General features: G+C 42.0%; 1 protein-coding gene and 1 long non-coding RNA gene across 5 annotated transcripts in view; one reads left to right on the top strand and one right to left on the bottom strand.

Moving 5' to 3' along the window:
* LOC111147261 (dynein cytoplasmic 1 intermediate chain 1) overlaps positions 1 to 21,732 on the bottom strand; it is a 268,219-nt gene that overhangs the window by 110,303 nt on the left and 136,184 nt on the right. For all 4 annotated transcript variants that reach the window (XM_022503188.1, XM_022503190.1, XM_022503189.1 and 1 more), the window contains 3 exons: positions 9,644 to 9,733; positions 3,293 to 3,455; positions 1,175 to 1,274 (listed from right to left, as the gene is read on the bottom strand). In XM_022503188.1, the coding sequence (XP_022358896.1) occupies positions 1,175 to 1,274; positions 3,293 to 3,455; positions 9,644 to 9,733 (353 nt within the window). The remainder of the gene's footprint in view (positions 1 to 1,174; positions 1,275 to 3,292; positions 3,456 to 9,643; positions 9,734 to 21,732) is intronic.
* On the top strand, positions 4,355 to 16,147 carry LOC111147262. The gene is made up of 3 exons (XR_002640608.1): positions 4,355 to 5,079; positions 5,732 to 5,830; positions 14,775 to 16,147. It is a non-coding gene; the product is annotated as an uncharacterized LOC111147262 (long non-coding RNA).

Below are 21,732 nucleotides of genomic sequence, written 5' to 3'. Positions count from 1 at the left end.
GGGTTCAAACTCCGGCCATCCCACAACTAGGCTGTATGCCTCTGTGCACATTATGTAACTGCTCGGTGCTGGGTAATTGGTCATGTAGTGCAGTTGGCTCTTCAGCAAGGTAACTTCTGCTAAATTTGCCTCCTTTCACTCTGAATACCACACTAAGGAGTATAGACTTTTTTACTTAGAGCCAACAGGGAGTTTTGATCCAAGGAGTGGAGTGATCAGATGTGCATTTCAGCAAGATTACTTGGCTAGGTGTCCAGAGATGCCCCGAGCACCACAGATGGACAAGCATGGGTTTAGGAAGACCAATGAGAAGGTTAGGAATACCACAGGCATAAGGTGATAAATACATGAGCGGAGAAATGGATAGTCTCAGTGACAGTCCAGGTCTGGGAGAGAGGGAAAGAGTTGCTAATGTTAATGATGAAAGTTAATGAAGAAAGGCTACTGGCTATATTGTGATGTCTTTAACTTAACATGCGGTAGGGAAAAAAAATTCAGATGTGTGACCATAATGAACTAGTGATTGTAGATTCTATGAGACAGCTGAGAGGACCTGTTGGTTGTGCAAAGTGGAATTCTGGAGGGTGATGGGTGGGCGATATAAACAGGCTGCCACATTGTGGCTGAACACGGAAGTGGAAGAGCCATCCCCCAGAAAGCGTGCTGGGAGGAAGAGTAGAGGCTGAGGGCACAGCCACAAGGACCATAGCGGTGGAAGAGAGATAAGAAGTTTTGAAGAAGTGTGAGAAGTGTGAGAAGGAGCGAAGCTGTGGAACTCAGGGGAAGGGTATTGTTTTTAGACTACGGGCATGTCTACAAGGCTGGATGACAAGGAAGTCAGGGCAGAGGAAGGCTTCAAAACAGCCACAGGGTGTGATGTGGGGGAACCCCTGGGGACCTTCACGACAGCAGCTGTGCAGACCAATGGCCTGCTCCTTGTCTGGTAGCACATGGGGGTTACTCAGTACATATGAATGATGGTGTACAAATGTTCAACTGAAAGATCAGGAAAATGAGAAAGAAAACCAACAGGCATAGAGCAGAACTGCAGGCTGGTAAACATATCTGAAGAAGTGGAGAGAAACTCTCTCTCTCTCTCTCTCTCTCTCTCTTTTTAAATACAAATGCCGTAAGAACACAGCCCAGTTCGTCCCATCCCAGCAAGAATTCTTACCTGGAGAGACCAGTCCATACAAGTGACCACTCGATGCTTGGACCAATGCTCGTCGTAGAACTGACGATTGAAAGAAAGGTTCGCTCCAGCCTGGACATCCCTAGGAGGGTTTAAACATCAAAGACAAATATGGTGCTTCAGAATGGGGCTTTCTCTCTGCTGTTTGTACTGAAAGAATGAGATGGCAAGAGCATGGCCCAGAACACTCTCTGAGGGCAAAGCTTCAGTTCAGATGGTAAAGGCTGATAGCAATTCAAAGAGCGAATGGTGGCCTCCCTCCTGTATGAAATGCCGTTCCTAGCCTCACCCCGGAAAGGTTTCCACATGTTACTCCAAAGCTGGTATGAAATGTCAAGTGATTTTCAGGTTCTCATCTTGACCTCTCCCTCAAGTATTCGCTTCCTCCTAATAAGTTCTGTCTGAAGCGGAATTCTCTAGAAATCTCCCAGCTCTCAAGGGAAGCCCAGCACAGCTGGAGACTCTTTGATATCATATCAACGTCTCCTGAACCTCGCCTTAGATCAGAGGTGATGCGCATGCCTCCATCCACCTACGATTTCGGGCAGTCCGCAGTGTCTCCTCCCTGCTCAGCAGCAAGTGGTGTCACCATGACTCGGGCAGAGCGGAGGGTGCAGGATTCACCAGACTTATTAGACACTTAACATAGACCAGAGCAGCATCTGGGGCGAGGCATATACTTTGGCCAGTGTTTTCTTGGCTGATACTCAACTGGCCACAAAACCCCCTTTGAAGATCTCTGCACTGGTCATGCATTTGCTCCACGAGACTGAGTGCAAACTGAGTAACTTGGCTCGTTCTGTGCCAGCAGCTTTTGGATCTGCATAAAAAGCTGGCTACACTTCTTGGGCTTCCGTTCAGGAATTTCTCTGCTCTCACCTCTTTTCTGTTCCTCTGCTTTACCCCACTGGCGTGCACCCTGTATCACCCGCCTTCTATGGATCTTGTTCAGATGATGACTGGGCTCCAGACTACTTACTTGGGCTCCAGTCAGCTGACTGAGGACTCTTTTTTTTTTTCCCCTACTAACTCTTCCTCAAATCTATCACTGCAAACTCGGGCAAGAGGTACACACGCCCAAGTAACCCAGAGGGAAACAGGACCTGGACAATCAATTGAGCCATACAGCAATGACTTTTTCAAAGAAAAATAAAGCATCTCAGAACATGCATATTCAAAATATTGTCTCTTTGAAATAGCTGAATGCCGCTGCCAACTGGTTAGAACATTTTCAGAACCCCCTTTTGAAACTATTTTTGGAGCCTCTGTTATACTCCCTTGAGCATCCTCAATGATAATACATTGTCCTTTGAGAATTGTATTTGAATTTTAGAAATAGTCAAAAGTCAGGTCTACTGTATAAGGCAGGTGATCTCACCTTTTCATATTGTTCTCGACCAAAAGAAATCAGTGGCTATAAACTGGCTGTATTTATTTCTTACAAAGCTCATAAAGTACCAACTCCTTGTACCCCCACGCTGATGGCTGGTTACCCCTGCCCTTTACAATACATACATTACAGTCTCAGAGAAAGTCACTGGGGGTCATTTGCTTTTACTGATTAGTTTTTGTTTTATCTTTAAATATATCCCTGCACATGAGTGTCCTACAAGACATGTATACACGTATGGCCATGGTATCAAAAGAGGAGAAGGATTGCAGTCTCTGCTATTTTCTCCCCACACCAGTGGAGGGGTCCCATATCTCATGTTTATTTCATTTGGCTTCCTGTTTGCTTAGACATCAAAAATAGATCTACTGGATATAACAAAGCACCTTTGCTGCTTATAGGAATGTTTTCTCAGAGGACAATGTACGTGACTCTGCCAGTCTCTATCACCTGGACTATTCCCCAGATATCAAGTTCAAAAGCATTTCACGGAAGCACCTGATAATTACAGGGAAACACTAAGCCAGAAGTTATAACCAAAGCCTTTAGTCAAAGCTGTTCAGCAAGATCAACCCTGGAATTTCATCCTCCTCTGATTTGTTTGGTTTGGGATTTGCCTAGTCAATACATAAGTGAGTTTAGAATCAACAATAATTTATTGCAAGGTTTTTTTGTTTTGTTTTGTTTTTTAATGCACACAAGAAACTAACCCATCTTTTTCCTCTAACTCTCGACCGCTGTAGTCAAAGAAGATGTCGGAGTCTTCTGCCAGTGCTCTTTCAATTACCCGGATTGTCCGATCAAAAAATATGAGGAATTCCTCTGAATGAAGGATCTGCTGTTTTTCTTCCTCTGTCAGCTCTCGTGGAGGGGCTTTTTAAGTAAGAGATTGTCAGGAAAAAAGAAAAGTACAATTAAAACATTTCAAGAGGGATCCAAGTCTTGAGATGACTTACCAAAAGAGTGATCAGATGGTGAAATAAAGCATTATAAATATTGATTCCAAATTGCTCCTAAGTTCACACCAAAGGTGTTTGCAGATGACCCCCTCATAATTTTACAAAAATATCTCATATCTGGATGAATCACTATTTCAAAGAGTCAACAAAGAGTGCAAATGGAAATAGACTTGTGTTTTTTAGTAACCAGTTCTGAAAGTTACCTGCTTTAGAACTGAACTTGACAAACAGCTCAAAGAGTACGTAATAGAAAACTCGATAAAACTATGTATATTGGATATGACTGAAAGTTGCTCATGTGAAATAACTCAGAACTGTCTATAATATGATCTGGGAGGCAGCCTTCCTCACTCTCCTAGACACATCTGTTCTACCTCAGAGCGTCAGCTGGGAAGGCTGACTAGCTCTTACACAGGTTCCACTCATAACCAAAACGTGTCCTTCCAAACCTGCTTTCACCTGAGATATCCCCTGCTTTTAGACAAACATACAGAACAAATAAATGCTTCTATAAGACACCTCGAAATTGTTTTTATGCCTTTCTTTCTAGCGTGATGAATCTTATTAAACTAAGTTTGAAGATTAAAAAATGAGGCAAAGAGAGATGAATTAACTGGTTTATGTCACGGTGTCTGAAAGTCAGCTCACCTCGGAGTCCCAAGCAGCCGACACGGACTATCCCTAGTGGCAAGGCTTCCATACAATGAGAGAGAGAGGATTAGGTACTCCCCCAGACTGAGAAGCCCTCAAGCGTAGAAACTGTCTGCTGAACCTTTGTGGTTCTTCAGGAGCTCCAGTTCAGCTCCTGTGCAGGCAGCATTCAGTAGATGTTTGGTGGATTACTCTCTGGAGGACCAGAAGCTTCTGGAACTGAAGGGACAGGAGGAGGGCACGGCACTGCAGTCAGCACTGAGTCCCTAGCGGAGTCTCTCACTGACGGGCTTGCTCAAACACATCCCCAACCATCCCCGTCAGCCTTTCTACCTGGCCACCTGGTCAGAGGAGCCATGTAGGGTGTGGTCCAAGGTCAGCAGAATGTGTTACATTATTTGTTTCAGTTAACGGTATCGTGAAGCCACTGGCCTACGAAATCTGGGCTGTCAAGAGGAATGGCTGCAGAGCCAAGACAGTGGATCTCAAGTCTTTAATGTACGGAATGTCTCCCCCTTTCCGACCTCCACTTCCCTGCCCCCGCCCACGATGCCGGGGATCGGGAAGGACTCCAGAATCTGTATTTGTACAAGAAACCAAGATTATGATACTGTAGTTGGTCCACACCTTTCACAAAACTCTCCAAGGTCATACGATAACAAAACGTGATTCATCTACTACAGCAGAAGATTGTCTCCCAGAACAGTTGGCGCCTCATAGCTTGTGGTAGCTCCACACATAGTTAGAAATATCTCTGCTGCTGAAGCCTCCGGAGCCCTTAATAAGCCAATGCATACTGGGACTTTCCAGGAACCTCTGTGGAGCAGAACTGAGCAGAGGTGCCTACACACTCGTTTGAGAAACTGGGGAAGCAGCAATGTGCAGATGTAAGTAACAAGGACTCCACAAAACCAGCCGGGAATCCAGCGTTGCCACTGCTCTTCGCTAACTTTGCTTCTTTAGCCAACTAAAGCTCTCCGAGGAGCAGTTTTTTCTATAAAATGCGGCAATGATACCTAAACATTAAGTCTCATTTAAGGGTTAAGGATGAATATACTGGGCAAATAATTAAGTGTTCAATAAATAGTAATTAATTAGTCTGCTTTCTGTTTTAGAAAATGAGGCATTTGAATTTTTTCACCCTTATGTAAGTTCAAGAAAACAGGTAACCAGGCAAAACGAGAAAAAAAAAAAATCTACAAAATGCTAGGTTCATTCTGGTTTGGTAGTAGTGTTACATAATTAAATAAGCTTCACCAAAAGAGGGTATCGTAGAACTAAGAAGAGTGCCTTATTTTAAAAGCCTTTTTCAGTCTTGGTTACTGTTGATGGATGACTTGAGACCCATCTGAAATTAAGCAGAGAACTAGGACCTTTTTGTTTTTATTCTTTTTTAAAATAATATTTAAAATATCTATTCTCCTCTCTGTTTATCTTTTTGAGTTACTTCTATTTCACCTGTATCTTTCCTTACAGGTCCATTACCTTGAATAAAAAATCGTATCTATGTCATTTTCTGTAATTTTTTCTTCCCTATAGCTTATTGTCACTTTGATCTCAGCTTTCAAAACATACAACTTCTTCTCTAAGAGAAACACAAATGGCTGATCAAAGTGTATTTGCAGAGGCCAAGTTCAGGTAGGTGAAGCAGTAGCCTCTCCAGACATTATGTTTGACAATACAATATTTGGCTTGAAATTAAACTGCTACTGAAGCAAAACAAAGGATATATTTTATATTAAGCTTTGATGTCTAACAGGGATCAAATGACACGATTTGTTAGTACAAAATAATAAGATGCATGTGCAGACAAGTACTTTTTTGAAAGTCATAAACAATATTCAACGTAGGAATTAAATAGGCCATAGTCATTTTTGATAAACCCCAAGACCTCCCATATTTAAAATCTTTAAATTGATAAGTGTTGCTACAATGTAATGAAAACATAATGGAGTATCCAGGAACCACGACCAAAAGCTGTATTCAGAGGCAAAACCTGTCCAGACACCATATTTCTTAAAAGAAAATTGGTTGATTAATGGAACCTACAAGGTTCAAAATGCAAGCACAAACAATTAGAATCACAATCTATTACTTCAGAATAGACCCCAAATTCTCCCTGATATATGTTTCCGCAGCTTTTCTCTATCCCTGGCACCTAATGAATTATTTTCAACATGTTCACTGTATAAAAAGGTGTGAATTAATTTAATAACAAAAGGCATACCAGACCAAAATGTAAACATTGATAATCATTGATTTTTCTTTTGAAGTTAAGCAGAAAATGCTATTATTGCAGGTCTGTTGTTGTTTTTTTTTTTTTTTTGCAACACAAAACATGGAGTATTTCTGCCAAGAGCTAACAATATTTTATGCATGTAAAATGCCCTTTTTTAAAAAGAATTCCTTATGAAAAGTCAAACACATGGATATAACTAACATATGATCCAAATGACAATTTTGTACTTGCCCAAATTTACCTGAACAGTTACATTTAGCTCGAATCACAATTATGAAGAAAATGTACTGAATTCGTGAAATTTGAAGTTTAGAAGATGGCCTAAGTCTATGACTTTGTGGTTGCAAGATTAAAATCTAGTATACATTTTATGTTAGGGTCTATTTTGCTTCTTTTTCTTTAAAGAAATGTGAATTTCTCACTTCATATATGGAAATACTTGTGTATGTGTCTTTATGATGATTCTATCCTATTTGCTATACTTTCTTGGGTTTTTTAATTGAGTTAATAAGTACTTCTCTAGTTTGTTGTTGTTGTTTTACTCTACTTACTATATTCTGTATCTTTGGTTTTGCAGTTTAATTTTTTTAAATACAAAATTCATAATGAAATTCACAATTCATATTAAGTATTTTACAATCCTTGAGGTCAAAAACTATTTTAAAAATACTAATTTCAGAAATGTCTTGTTTTCAACAATGCAGCTTTGAGTTTCAATATAAAAAATTAAATCTTTCAAATATTTTTCAAGAGCTTATGTAAAAGACAAAAAATAAAGAAGTTAAACGACATAGCTTAAATCTCAAACCTGATTAGACAGGGACAGTGGCTCTTCTGGGAATTTTACAGTGAAATCATTTCATAAACAGGAGCAAGAAAACCAAACCCAACTGATAAAGAAGGCTCTCCTTCTCTGAAGTTAATGTGAGATTTATGAGATGATGTGTGTTTACAAGAGTTAGGTTTCCGAACTTTGAACATGGAGATACCAGAAAGCTCACATGTAGAAATCACCTAAAATTTGATTAAAAGCTAACTTGTACCTGCTGTTTGTGCTACTCCATTGTGGAAAAAGGAGTGAAAACAGGAAAATATCAAACCCTTATTTCTTTACCATTTAGTGCATTTTGATATCACATAGGCAAAATGTCAAAACCTAGTGAGCACTGATTTTTTTTCCCCATCTCCTGTTTACCATTTTTTTTTTAACTCCCCAAAAGTCCAGATTTCTCAAAAATGTGTTTCCTGGTCTAAAACCGTGTATGTCAAGTTTCAGCTCAGAGCAAATTTTTACGGCTGAGTAATAAATCGCTGAAACTCAAGGTTCGTAAGGGAAGTGCTGACACAGCCCTAACGACCATACAGCCGTGGGAATGGCGCCACGATTATATCTGCTGGAGATTCTTGAAAAAGTTTGCAAAATACTGTCTTACTTAAAAAAAAAAAAAAAAGCCAGAGAATTTGATGCCAACATAAACATGCTTTTAACCCATTATGTGCTAATTTGCAGAAAAGCCATTAATAGAGAAAAAGGCACACGGCGCAGCAGTCCAGGAAATGTACTTCCAACTTCTTTTTGACTTTTAACAGGACTTTAATCAATTCCATGAAGCCTGAGCAACAGTTGAAACGAGAGGGTGTTTTCTCTCTCTGAACTTAAGAAAGGGGTTGCACTGCTTTGCCAGAGAAGACAGTTTGGGGAATGGGGGGTGGAGGGGGCAGGAGGGAATCTGTGCCAAGACACACAAAAGACACCACGGCTCTTTATCACCCAGAAGCGCTTGAGGATATTTTGCAAAAGGAAAAATCTTTTCTCTATTTATTTTAATAAATCCTGACTTATTTTATCTCTTGCTATACCTGTGTTAATGATATTCCATTTGCCAGCTTAAAAAAATGTTCTTAGAATTTTAGGCAAAATCTCTTCAATCAAATGCATTTAGAGTCCCTTAGAAAACAATAACTCTTGCACCTTCTGTGGATACTACAGTTAAAAAGGCTGCCTCTACTCCCTGCCCTTAGTTGTAGCCCAGAACTTGACGGGAATCAAAATCACTTAATGCCTGAGCCAGATAAAGTGAGCATATATGGCCATTATGTACCCATTCTTATAAAAGTCCCCAGTGACAGCTATGTGCCACACACTCTGGCAGAGCCACAGGCATCTTTAGAATTTAGAATTTAAAAATTAGGGAGCTTCTAATCAGACTTGTGTTGATCTATACTTGGGACATGGAGCAGGGAATGTGGAAGAAGCTTTTCAATCTATGCATACCTCATTTGTCAGTAAGAACGATGATTTCAAAGTTCTTTTATCTCTGAGGGCCGAGAATCTCAAAGGGATACAAAATTAGATTTTTAGGGAATTGGCACCTGTAGTAGTTCTTGTCTTCCCTTGTCTTTTTTCTTTTTGCTTTCTTGTTTTTGAGACCCAGTGCTACGACAGGATGACACCGTCATGGTGAAATATAGTCTTTGGAGTCAACTACAAATCCTGGATACATTCTGTCTTCTTGGATAAGTTTTTAAACCTCTCCCTTCCTGGTTCTTCACCTGGAAAGTAGGGATAAAAATAGTATCTGCTTCCAAAGGATGTTTGGAGGTGTAGATATTAATATTTCTAAGGGGCTTAGGAGAGAGCTGGGTACACACGAAGCCCTTAATAAATGCTTATCATGGTGATCACTGGAACATGCAGAGGTTGCTCTTCACACAGGCAGAGATGTGGAACAAAACTGTGAACAGCTGAGTTATTAGTAAGGATCACTGTTAAAGTTTCTGTGTAGCTCACGTGAATATACTTCAGAATTTATGAACAAAATAATTAGCGCTGCTTCTTCCCTTTACTGTTATCGTTGGGAATACACAATGCAGTGGACAAAGTCACATGACAAAGTAACAAAGTAACAATGGGTAACAACTATCTTATTCTCTCACCATTTAGTAATAATTTTACTGGAATTGTGAGTGGACTTGATGCTGCATTTGTGGGTGACTTCTATTTTATTTACTTTCATTGGTCAAAAAAATAAATGACCCTTGCTATGGGGATTACAGTTTATGGTAGTAAATATAATGTACTGAACAACCATAGAAAACCTTCCGTAGAGGGAGTGTGTATTTAATATTTACTCACCAGGACAGCCTCTCATGTTGCTAAATGATACTAATAGTAAAATGATGACTAATTTATCTCCCACACCATACCATACCTTCCTTCACCTCCTGTTTTTGGTCTTGGTTTTCCAGTTCAGAATCATGGCCAACTTTAGGCTCTACCATTTCCTCATCTTCCTCATCCTCTAGAAAAGAGAAAGAGAAAAATGCATTGTTTTGTTTCCTTCAAGTCAAAGCCTTTGGTTGATGGTGGGAGGTAGGGGCAAAGGGTAAAGTTCCAATCATTTAGGGCAACTTCTAAGTAAATCAGTCTTCAATGAATGCCCAAGATATATGTCCATGAATATATGAATAAATTATCTCCAAAAGGGGCCTCTTTGAAAGTCCCCCCAAGCTGCTGAGAAAACTGCCCGAGTCGGCACCTGCCAACAGCCATCTCCAGGCCCTCACCACATGGGCTGTCTTGGAATTGCCTCTCTGACCTCTGAAGCTTCTTCAGAGATGACCCAGGAACAGATCTCAAAATGCTTCCACCTGGGGCACATTCTCTACAGGGAACACCTGCTGTACAGACGATTCATTTCCAATTTAATTCTCACCAAATTAATTTGTTTTTGACCTACAGGAAAGGGTTAAATACAGGTCTGACCCCAGGTCAAATGCCATTGGCAAGTAAACAACCAGGGGGGGAGAGTCCCAAAAGTCACTGCTGTTGGCCTGGGAGAAAGCAACCAACCCAGAATGGCATTTACACATTCAGAGCAGCTCATGCATTAATGTGAATTTAATGAGCACCAACAAATGGACCAGTCCGCTACCACCGCCAGATGTTACAGTGCCCTTCCTGCCCTATGCAAATGTGTGCTCATTGTGTCTGCTCTCAACCTGCCTTTCTTAGAGGCCCCTTTCACTGCAGAGCGCTTGAAACCATCAGTCACCATGTACACGATGTAGGGGAGAGTCAAGGTGTCACAAGAAAATCCAACATATAGAAATAAAATGCTACCAAAAATTAAAACTTGCTCTCGGAATTTTTAAGTATATTATCTTCTGTCCTGAGTATTATATTCACTGGAGACCATTGATTTCATTGGTTCAAATGGAATTTAAAAGAAATGAATTCACTGACTCCCTGCCCATTCATTCATACAGTCACTCATCCATCAAATATTTACAGACTTTTTGTAAGATTTCAAGCGCTGTAGATAGTCCCATTTCCGTGATAATAAATCCTGAGATTTACATCAACTCAAAATTTCAGCCCAAATAAATATGTGTAGCCTGAAAAGCAACTCCAAAAATCTGGCTACATCAAGCAAGTGATTTGGGAAAGAAAAGCAACTTAAAAAATTTGGATGTGTAGAGTATGGCACTGCAAATTAGATACTAAAATTTTTTTAATGTGTGTATTCATTGCAAAAAAGGTACTCTAAGTGCATGTGTATAGAATGTGGAACCAAGCTCATTACTTTATAACCACACATTGTACGCATCAGAAAGAATGTGAAACACTTTTAAGGAAAATGGTCATTTATTATTTAACACACGCAATAAAGAGTTGCACTTGAAATTTTGAAAAGAACCCTGAGTTACCCTGATTTTTAGACAAATAAACCTTTAAAGTTATAAACAGCACATACGGGTCCTTATCTATACACAAAGGTATTACAGCTATCTACCCATTAAAAACCTGCTTGGAAAGTCTCAAAACAGTCACCTGGCCATCATGTACCCTAATCCAACAACCTAACACAAAGCCTTAGAAGGCACTAGCTGAAGGCAACTCTCCTCTTTTTGCTAAACCTTGGTTGGAGGGGCAATCTTCAAAAGGCCACTCATTTGCTAGAAAGTTGCTCTATTTCTGAACCTTCAAGAGACATTTCCTTAAACTAATGGATTTAGCAGCAATGCCCCGACACTTAAAAATGCAAGTAAATATAACTACACAGGTGATAGGGCCTGCCTTTATTATGGGTAGAACCTACCCCCCCCACAAACATCTTTATGTTGAAGTCTTAATCCCTAGAATCTCGGAATGGGATGGGTTTGGAAATAGGTTCATTGGAGATATATTTAATTAAGACGAGATCAGACTGGAGTAGGGCGGGCTCCTAATCCAATATGGCTGGTATCCTCATAAAAAGGGGAAATTTAGACACAGGCTCACACACAGGGAGAATGTCATGGGAAGCTGAAAAAGATGGGCACAATGCTTCCAGCAGCTAAAGAGAGCCCAGGAATGCCAGCAAACCATCAGAAAGCAGGGAGCAGGCACAGAACAGCATCTTCCTCACAGCCCTCGGAAGGAACCAACCCTGCCAACGCCTTGCCCTTGGCATGCTGGCATCCAGGGCTGAGATGTTAGGTTTCTCCTGCTTAAGCCACCCCAACGGTAGCACCTTGTTAGGGCAGCCCGAGCGAACTAATACAACCGGTAACTTGCCTTCCTTTCTAGGACCCTAGGATCTGATGGAGGAGATACAGGAGCTGTGCGATAATAACACCTAGGGCAATCATGAATGCTTTACCTGCAAAGTCTAATTTGTTTATCAGAACTTGGTTCCATTGACCTCATTTTCTAGAGAATGAGACAGAATAATCTGTCCCAAAGAAAGCTCCCAACCACATCAAACTTCAAGTTCGGTCTGGTTCTGCCTGTTTAGGAGCTTCGACCATCAGGCATACTACCCCCTCACCCACAGCCTGACGTGCACTAGAAAGGCGGCCTTGGAGAAAGGCTCACAGTAGAAGCGGGTACGGTGTGAAGGCGGCAGTGTAAGGAAGGGTTTGCATAGGCTCTTCGTGGGGGACACAGCATGACCTTAAGGAGAACGGCTCTTTACCTCCAACGGGCAGGTACACGTAAGGCTCAGCTGCGGAGAAGTTAGGTTTCACATCCTTGAGAGCTGGAGATGATGGGTTGTTTTATTTATTAAGAATAAATGGCCGCTGCATCCAAACTCTATGCTCGTCTTCATTTCGGAATCCATTAGCTCGAGACCAGACCAGTGATGTCTAACACAGAGCACTAATTCCTCTGGCTAGACGCATTCACAAGTCAGGTGGGGAGCAGCACCTCAAGGGAAGTAATTGATCTGGGATTGAGGCTGGAGTCTACCTCTTGCTAAACCCTTGATCTTACATAATTCATAGAAACTCAGAGGCCCTGTTTCTTCATCTTCTGAATTGGGATAATCATTCTTTCTTAAAACACAATGTTGTAAGAATAACAAAATAAAATAATTGATGGGAATTTGCTTTTTAAACCAAGAGAGTTGGGGATACCCGTACACGGAATCCTTCAAACAAATGTTGCATTAGTTGTAGGTCAACCAAATATTTATCGGGCACCTACTTATGTACCTGGTGCTGGGAATACAAGAGGGAATAAGAGAAACCAAACCAAATCAAACAAAAAACCTCTGTGCTCATGTAGCTTCTTCTATCTGAGGTAGGGGAGAAAAACCACAACAAATAAATAAAACACATATTGTATCAGATAAATATTATGGAGAAAGAGAAAGCCAGAAAAGGGGATTGGGCATGCTGGTAAGGGGAGGAAGAGTTGAAGTTTAAATCAGAGTGACCAGGAAAGGCCACATTGAGGTGACATTTCAGCAAAACCTTCAAGGAGTTAAGGGTGAAGATCTTTTGAAAGACTGATAATAACAGATTCTTCCATCTTATTTTGTGGATCCAAGGGGTATAATGGGTCAAGATTTAAGTGAACTTATCTGTTCCACTGATGAAAGAATTGCCAAAATTAATTTTGCTTTTATCAGAGTGATCTGTTTGTACATTACCATTTTCTAGTTCTTTTTTTTTTTTTTTAATTTATTTATTTGACAGAGATCACAGGTAGGTAGAGAGGCAGCCAGAGAGAGAGGAAGGGAAGCAGGCTCCCTGCCGAGCAGAGAGCCCGATGTGGGGCTCGATCCCAGGACCCTGGGATCATGACCTGAGCTGAAGGCAGAGGCTTTAACCCACTGAGCCACCCAGGCGCCCCACCATTTTCTAGTTCTTAAAATGAAATCAGTTTCACTGCATGACTTGAGTAAGTCAGCTCTAAGTAGTATCAAGTTCTCACCTTTTGCAGGTATAATGGTCTTTATTTTAGACATTAAGTCCTGGAAGAGTCAAAATGACAGAAAATTGTCTATAAGGGGGCACCTGGGTGGCTCAGTTAGTTAAGTACCAGACTCCTGATTTTGGCTCAGGTCATAACTTAGGATCAGGGGATTGAGCTCCAGGTTCAACACGGGCTCCACGCTCAATGGGGAGTCTGCCCGAGATTCTCTCTCTTGCTCTGCCTCTGCCCCTTCTCACACCCTCTCAATAAATAAAAAAATAAAATCTAAAAAAAAAAAAAAAGAAAGAAAGAAAATAGTCTAAAAGGGCTTGGCTATACACAGGGCTAGGTTGGGGACAGAAATGTGTTATTTCACACATGAAGTATGCGGGGAAACCGCAGTTATCTAACTATTTAAATAGAAAATTCTTCCCCAGAGAATATGTTTCTGATGAATTTTAAAAAACCAAACACTTACTGTGTTTATAATATGGGCAACGTCCCACAATGAAATACTATGAATAACAGAGAAGCAATTTTTTTTAAAAAAGGAAAAAAGAATACCTGACCTTTTAAAGTGGTTACAAACCAGTTGTAGGCATTAATTTTTAGTGGCCGCAGAATTCTTTGTCTATCAGCCTTTTAAAGACACAAAGTAAGTGTTTCAGTAGATTTGTTCAGGAAATAAAACACAAGAGACTGGTTCGTTTCTCTGCATACTGATATGTTTGCCTTGCTCAGCAAAGAGAGTCTATTTTTCTTTAAGACTCTGGTTTCCTTTCTGGGGCAATTGGAATTACTTCTGTTGAAACCGTTTTCAAAACAGTTAAATAACTTTAAAGAAAAGGATTTATGTAGACCCACTACAGACTACTGATATATGAGTTGTGCCACTAGTTCATACCCGGTTACATTTCCTCTGAGATTGGAGGGAAAAAAATTACCACCCATGTATGGTTTCCTGTACCAGGTCCACACGAGAAATTAAACTAGTGGCAGAAGTTAATTACCTGTCAGTCTGCGGGGCTAATTTCAAACAATGGCATCTTTTAGACACTTTATTTTATTTAGCACCTGGGTTCCGCCATCTACAGCGGCTGCATTCAGTCCTTCATAGTTGGGGAAATCTTTGGTAACCACTGTCCTCCTCCTTACAGTTTCTGAAAAGCCCAAGAACGAAGAGTTGCGTGTCCAGCGGCACTCGCACGTGACACACTCAGTGCGAGGCCCTAGCCTCTGTGCGAGCTCCCGCAGTGCTGTTTGCTCTGCCAACCTGCGTTTCAGAATGAAGCCAAAGCTCCAGTCCTCCAGTCCTGCTCTGATGGCCTCAGCAAGCCGCGACTCTGGAAGGGGGCGTGGTGAACGTCTGTCACTCTTGGCAACGCAACCTCAAACCCCCTTTCTGTCTGGGGGTGCTCCTCTTGTACTGTTCTTGTGGTGACATGCTGAACCCCTAGTTTCTTCTCCTGAAGCCCCAGGGGAGACACCTTCCTGTTCCCCATCTCCCAGCGACCAGAATGCAGGCAGGATCTCAGCAGTCAGAGTGGACGCTCCTAACTGGAACTTTGTCTCTGGAGCCAGGAGCCGAAGCCAAGGGAACAGTGAAGATTAATTTCTGGCAGCATGCCGGAGTGGCAGCACTGTCCCAACATCCTGGCCAGGCTGTTCCAGAGGTCCACAGTCTGCGTTCCCTTGGTCTCTGCTCCGTTTTAAGCCCATTCCTTCTGCCTCCTGTTGATCCTGTGAGCACCAGACTTCCTTCCAATAAATCTCACCAGAGGTGATGTCAACACCAGATTTCCTTCCAATAAATCCCACTGGAGTTAGTGCCTGCTGCTTGCAACCAGAACCCTGCGCAACACAGGGCGGCCCTCTGTGAAGAAAAGGGCTTGTTTTTATAAGGTCAATGGGTTCTCACTTTCCTCGGCTCTCTCAGGGCCTGCAAAAACCCAGGCTAAGAGGGCCTGAGGGCCCAGCCCTCGCCCTTGCTGCCTAGTTCCTGGCCTTTCACGAGGGGGCTCGGGCCCCCTCCATGTGTCACTTCATGGAAGACGAAGTCTGGTCAGGTGGAGGAAGGCTGGGGAGCAAAATGGGCTGTTTCACTCCATCTTTCTCAAGTCCAAAGGACATCTTGCCGAAGGGAAAGACGCAAAGCAATACCATGTGACTTTGACTAGAGCAGGCAAAGGACTCTAAGATGCAAAATGACTTTATGTGCCACTTAGAAAAACAATGACTGCTAATTTAACTATAACACATCATCAGTTTGAATGTGAAAAATCGTAAATGCTGGAATGGATAAAATAATTTGTGGCTTAGAAAGGAAGAGAAAGTAGTTTCCAAAAGATAAAAAGGATGGCAAGGACACAGAATCAGATCTAAATCGAGCCTGTGACTGTGCTGCTGTCGGTGAACAGACCTGAAGAGAGGCAAAGGCACTTTTTGTGTTTTGGTTTTTTTAGGTGTATTGCTTTCAACTTAAGGACAGATGCCCTAGCTACTATAAATATTTCTGATGATGACTATTTTAAAAACATATTTTAAATGTTTCAATAGAAAAACAAAGGAAAATAGGAACAAAGAAAAACAGAAAAATTAAGATTGATTCTCAACTAAAAAATAATTCCCTCTAATGACGGTATTCTTTGCAGTTCCGCCCTTGCTCTCATCTTTTCTCATATCCAATGCTGCTCTGGATACTACATCCACCCACATCTTCCATCATCACCCACAAATTGGTATGTCCAGCCAACATATCCCTTCCAGTCTCCAGAGTCTATACTGTGCGTTCCAACATGAGCAGCGCACAGGTACCTCACACCTGACATGTTCCAAGCAGACCTCCTACCTTCTGTGCAGACCTGCTTCTTTGATTAGATTCTCTACCCTGCTAAATGGTACCACCATTCACATGAGTTCCCAGCTGGACACCAGAATACAAACCACCTTCAATTTCTCTTTGGCATCAGGGCCTGTAAGAAGGAGACCCTAAGTCCTTTCAATTTTGCACTACCAGTCTTATTTTATATTTCTGGTAGTTCCACTGTGTTATTTAAAAAAAAAAAAACCACATCTATGTGTCCTTTCTACACACACACACACACACACACACACACCCTCTATAACACCCTAAAAATGTTAGTATAAAATCCCATAACTCCTTCTTGTATTTTCCATCTCATCTTCCATTCTGGACAATGCACAATCACCCAGTGTCCTGGTAGGTTCATGCCTCAAGAGCACTGCATGTAAATCTTTTGTGTCTGGGTTGGTCTTCTCGTCAATATTCAGGAGGTAATTATCACTAGCCCATGCAGGCAATTCAGGGGCTTTAACACTTCCTCCCAACAAGATTTGTTGACTCTTTCACTGTTCCACCACTCTACCTCTAGGGCACATCCCAGACCACCTGAAATTAAGTTTATGCACCTATCTCCACAAGCAGACGAAAAATCCCCAAAGACCTCTCTTGTTAGGATCATCAATATCAAGTACTGAGATGAACGACATCAAGACAGGTGTTTGACCTGGAAAGATAGTTATGAACCACATCATGTAGGACCTTACATGACAGAGCAAGTTTGGACTTCTTTCTGGAGATCAGTAGCCCCCTTTTAATCAACAAAAATCTCATTTAGTCCACATTATTTAAAATTTCAGAAGGAATTCAAGACACTGGTAATGACAGGTATGGCTTCTGAAACCTCACTTATCTCCTGCCCAGCCAGCCCTTTATGCACATTCTAATATATTCAAGAGATGGCCTCCTGATAAAAATTATTGTTGCCAACCATCCCTACAGGAAAACCAGAGCCTTTTAAAAACACAAGAGAATAGGTCTGATTTTGTTTAAGAATACAGAGGTTGGAGAGTATTGGGGAAGCCTGGAATGAGGGAGACAGTAAGAAGGGAAACTAGAGATGGAGCCCAAGCAGCAGACGATGAGAACTTGTCCTAGGAGGGTTCTGCTGCCAGTGGGCACGAGGAACCGGACTGAATTTAGACATGTGTTTATACAGCAGACAGTGAGGGCTCTCGCACAGAACTCACAAGTCACCCTAGCCTTGGACCAACTTTGTGTACAGTTAGCCAACTTTGCCAGGAGTCCAAAGAGAGCCACCCTCCCGATCTGTACCACGGAGGCCAAAATAAAGTATAACGCGCACCACTGAATGCTTACACAAACCAAGGTGAGCCTCTGTGCTTTAAAAATATGCAGGAAAGACATATTTTGTGGGATTTTCAGTAAGCACTTTGTTAAATATACTACATGCTAATATTTAAAAAGCCTTCACTTTCTGGTCTAGAAAAATCTGGCCAGAGTAAAGAAAACATACATTTCTCATCGTACAGAGCGCTCCTGTTAGCACTGTAGGCCACATCAGTTCTCTCCTAAGGCTCTAACATGACAGTACTTGGAAAGCGTACTTCCTGGTGGAATGGCACCCAAGGCATTGCAAATGGGAGGAAATGAAAGCAAATGTTCAAAACGGAGAGGAAGCCAGAGAATAGTAGTTTTTAGCAGCTGTTTCTGCCACTCGTAACTGTGGCTGATAGATAACACGTATGCAGTAAATATGTGTTGAACCAAGATGACGTGGGTTAGCCAACTTGTATGGAAGGATGGAGACCAGGAAGAGAACGATGCCCTTCTTGGAGATGCCCAGGTGGGAGCCCATGGGTAACTAGACCATCTGATGTTTGGTTATGGGAAGGCTTGATTGATCCGTATTTCCATAAATTTCCCTTGTTAGAAACCTTGAATAGCCCCCTAATGCCTAAATTGGCTCAGCATTTAAGGCCTATTCCCATCTCACCCCAACTTAATTCTCCAATGCTGCTCAAAGACTAGTACTTGACTCCACTGTGCATGAAATGGCACCCTCCGTCCTCCCCGTCTTTTGTCTTTTATAATTTTCCGGCCCCCATCTCTTCAAGCTTCTGCATGAAGTCATGGAGTCTTCTGCCACAGATGAGAGCAGCTGGATGGTATAGAGAATGGTAACACAAATAAATTCACCTCTAATGGCAAACTAAAGCAGGACCTGAGAAAGAGAAAGATTTTGAAAGAGTGGGGCCAACCCTCAAATCAGTCCTCTGTCCTGCCTTCTTGGAAGGTTTGTTGACCCTTTCACTGCTCCACCAGTGTTTCTTGGAAACACAACCGTCCATTGCGCAGCTCCAGAAAGCAGCCTTCCCCTTGGGTTCCATGTGAATATGGGACTAGGGGTTCCTGGAGTTGTATAGGGCACAGACTCTATCCTCAATAACCTTATCTGTATAGATGTCTACACACACACACACACACACAAACACACACACACACACACACACATATGCTCTGGGCATTAATTAAAAAAACACTTGCAAATGTCATTCTTGGCTGCTTGGAAAGGGAGAAGCTCTAGTTTCCCTTTTTCAGATTTAAATCCCTTGTGCTAACTACTTTTCATTTTGGATAACCTTATACTCTATTTGTCTCCTCTCCCATTTTTCCAAATGTGCAATCTCTGCACTTCCTCCTGGTAGGAGCACTGCTTGCGACAGGAAAACGGGGCTCCCGGGGAGAGAGAAGTCATCATTTTTACTTTGAGCAGCAAAGGCAGATACGTCCCAGAGGAAGGTAAAGCTCAAGGTCTCCAGGTACTGAAACAGTTATTGCGTTATGGTAAGTAGTAAAAACAGAGAAAAGTAAGTAAAAGTCATTTAGAAACATTGTGTTGCCTATAAAGAAATTGTTCTTAAGGAGAAAGTGCTGTCTCCCATCTCTAAGAACTGGCAGCTCTGACTATTAATGTCAGAGCAGCTGTCACATCAATCACGGCACATACAGGTCACCCATCGGTACACGTTCTCTAGCATTCCTTTTCTTCACAGGATCAAATCTTGTTACTTCCATCTCTTTGACTCTCTCACCTCCAGCCTTCCTCTTTGCTGAACCTTGCTACAAACACCACAGTCTGATGAGCACAGAACTGTTTCTGTACATTTCCTAGCGAAAGCCTTGAGAGTTCTCATCACATGCAGAATCAAAGCTGGCTTCCTGGACCACATCTTCCAGTCCTCTAGGGTCTGGCCCCACCATGTTCTTCTTGCCTGAATTTCCTCTATTGATACTGTGTCTGCTACCCTAACTTCCACATTCTTTCCACCCTCTGGTTCATGTTTCTCCCTCCCCTAGACTCTCTCCTTTCCTTCCTTTTACAAAATATGAGTACTTAATTATGTGTCCGGCACTCTTCCAGGTGCTGGGGACACAGGCGGGGAACAAGACAGACAAAACTTCCTGCCTTCATGGAGCCTGCATTCTAGAAGAGGTGAGAGATAGTGGCCAAGATAAGCAATGAAAGTCTGTGGAATGTGGTAGGTTAGGGAATTTCAAGAGCCAAGGAGAAAAGCAAGGCAGGAAAGAGAGTGGGTATCACGATTTTTACACAGGTAGCTCGAGAGGTCCGTATGGAGAGATGGCATTTGAAAATGGGCCCCAGGGAAGTGAGGCACCAAGCCCTGTGGATAGGTGGGCAAAGCATTCTCGGTAGAGGAAGCAAAAGCACAAGGGCAAGATTTTGGCTAGAGTGCCCCTGAGGCCTGAGATACCTTCATATCTTCCCCACCTGTAAGATCCAGATTTACTTTAAGGTCTGACTCAAATGACCTCCAGGTCATCAAATCTCTCCTGTTCTCCCTTACTGGAAGGGATTTCTTCCCCTTTGAGCCCTTCAAAGCCCTTCAGTTGGGTATCTTTACTACTTTCTCCTCATCCAAAGAACTACTATATATTTAAGATGGTGGCTTTTCTCATTCTCCACTTTATCTACTATGTATTTAAGTAGGACATCCCTGTGCTTTTATGTGTTTACTTCTCTACCCAAGACTCTACATCTTTACATTTCTTGGGAGAAGGACACAGTAATTATTCATATTTATTTACCCCAGTATGGTTGTTAAGTTTTTTTGTTTGTTTGTTTTTGTTTTTGTTTTTTTTTTTACTGTTTGAAAGCAAATAATCTCATTTTTTTAGTTCTAAAGAGTACATTTTCCCAGTGGTTTCTCATTGTTTTAGCTGGATCCCAAATCTCCTCAATTCAATCTCAAATTGTAAGGTTCCTTTCCTTGATCACTAGGTCTCGTCATCACTGACAGACTCTTGAGTATTTATTGAAAAGGTCATGGTCCTTTGTTTCTTGTCCTGGTCCTTGGTCACTAGATATTTACTTGACACCTAATATATGCTTGGATCTCTTCTAGGCATCATGGAAAAACAAGAGCTATCAATTTCTCAGATCATAGATGTCAAGCTTTGTGGTAAATGTCTTATGTCAATTAACCTATTTAATCCTCATAATAACTCACCGACGCAGACACAGTGAGTTCTCTCTACACAGGAGGAAACTGGGCTTAAAACGGGAAGACGATCTGACTCAGGTCATGGAGCTAGAGGAAGCAACAGAGCCAGGATTCAAACCCATGTTCTCCCAACTCCCAAACTCTCTCAGTTTCCTGCTAAATCCTACCAAACCGCACAAAGGAAGAAAAAGGAACTGAATTGGACATTTGTGGCTTTGACCACCCAGAATCCACCTCTTGGACTAACAGTCCCTCTATTCTTCTTTGGTCTCCCCATCCCTCCCCACTCCCAGCTAAATAAATCCTACTTAAGATTCAGGGGATAACTTTGTATCTGGGACAATGGCCAATGAGACGCAATCTCAGTATTTTTCTCTGGTAATCAGGAGAATGATCATGTAATCCGGTGTCCAAACTGGGGTACTTCTGAGAGGGAGGGAGGAGGCGATGGATATTTAAGCACGGCTGGCAGGTACGAATGGGGATGGTCAGGGCCAATTGGGACGTGCGGGGGGAGGTGGATACTCTCTCATATTGGACTGCATGACCGTTCTGGCTAAACCAGGACACATGTCGCCTTCCCCATCTCCTCCACAGGCCTGGTATTACAGTAATGTGGAAACGAAGCTGTCCTGCCACCCCATATAGGGCATGACCAAGAATCAACAGATAAAACATGGCCAAGAGGCGGATGGTGGTAACCAACAGTCTGAAACCTAAACTGAACCGCATGCTGCAGCCAGCTTGTGTTTAGAATCTGGGGTCTTG

Source organism: Enhydra lutris, unplaced genomic scaffold, assembly GCF_002288905.1.
Source record: "Enhydra lutris kenyoni isolate GAN:26980312 unplaced genomic scaffold, ASM228890v2 scaffoldscaffold16, whole genome shotgun sequence".
NCBI classification, from domain to species: Eukaryota; Metazoa; Chordata; class Mammalia; order Carnivora; family Mustelidae; genus Enhydra; species Enhydra lutris.
The sequence above is the reverse complement of the archived record's forward strand: the minus strand, read 5'-3'. Positions and strand labels throughout refer to the sequence as shown.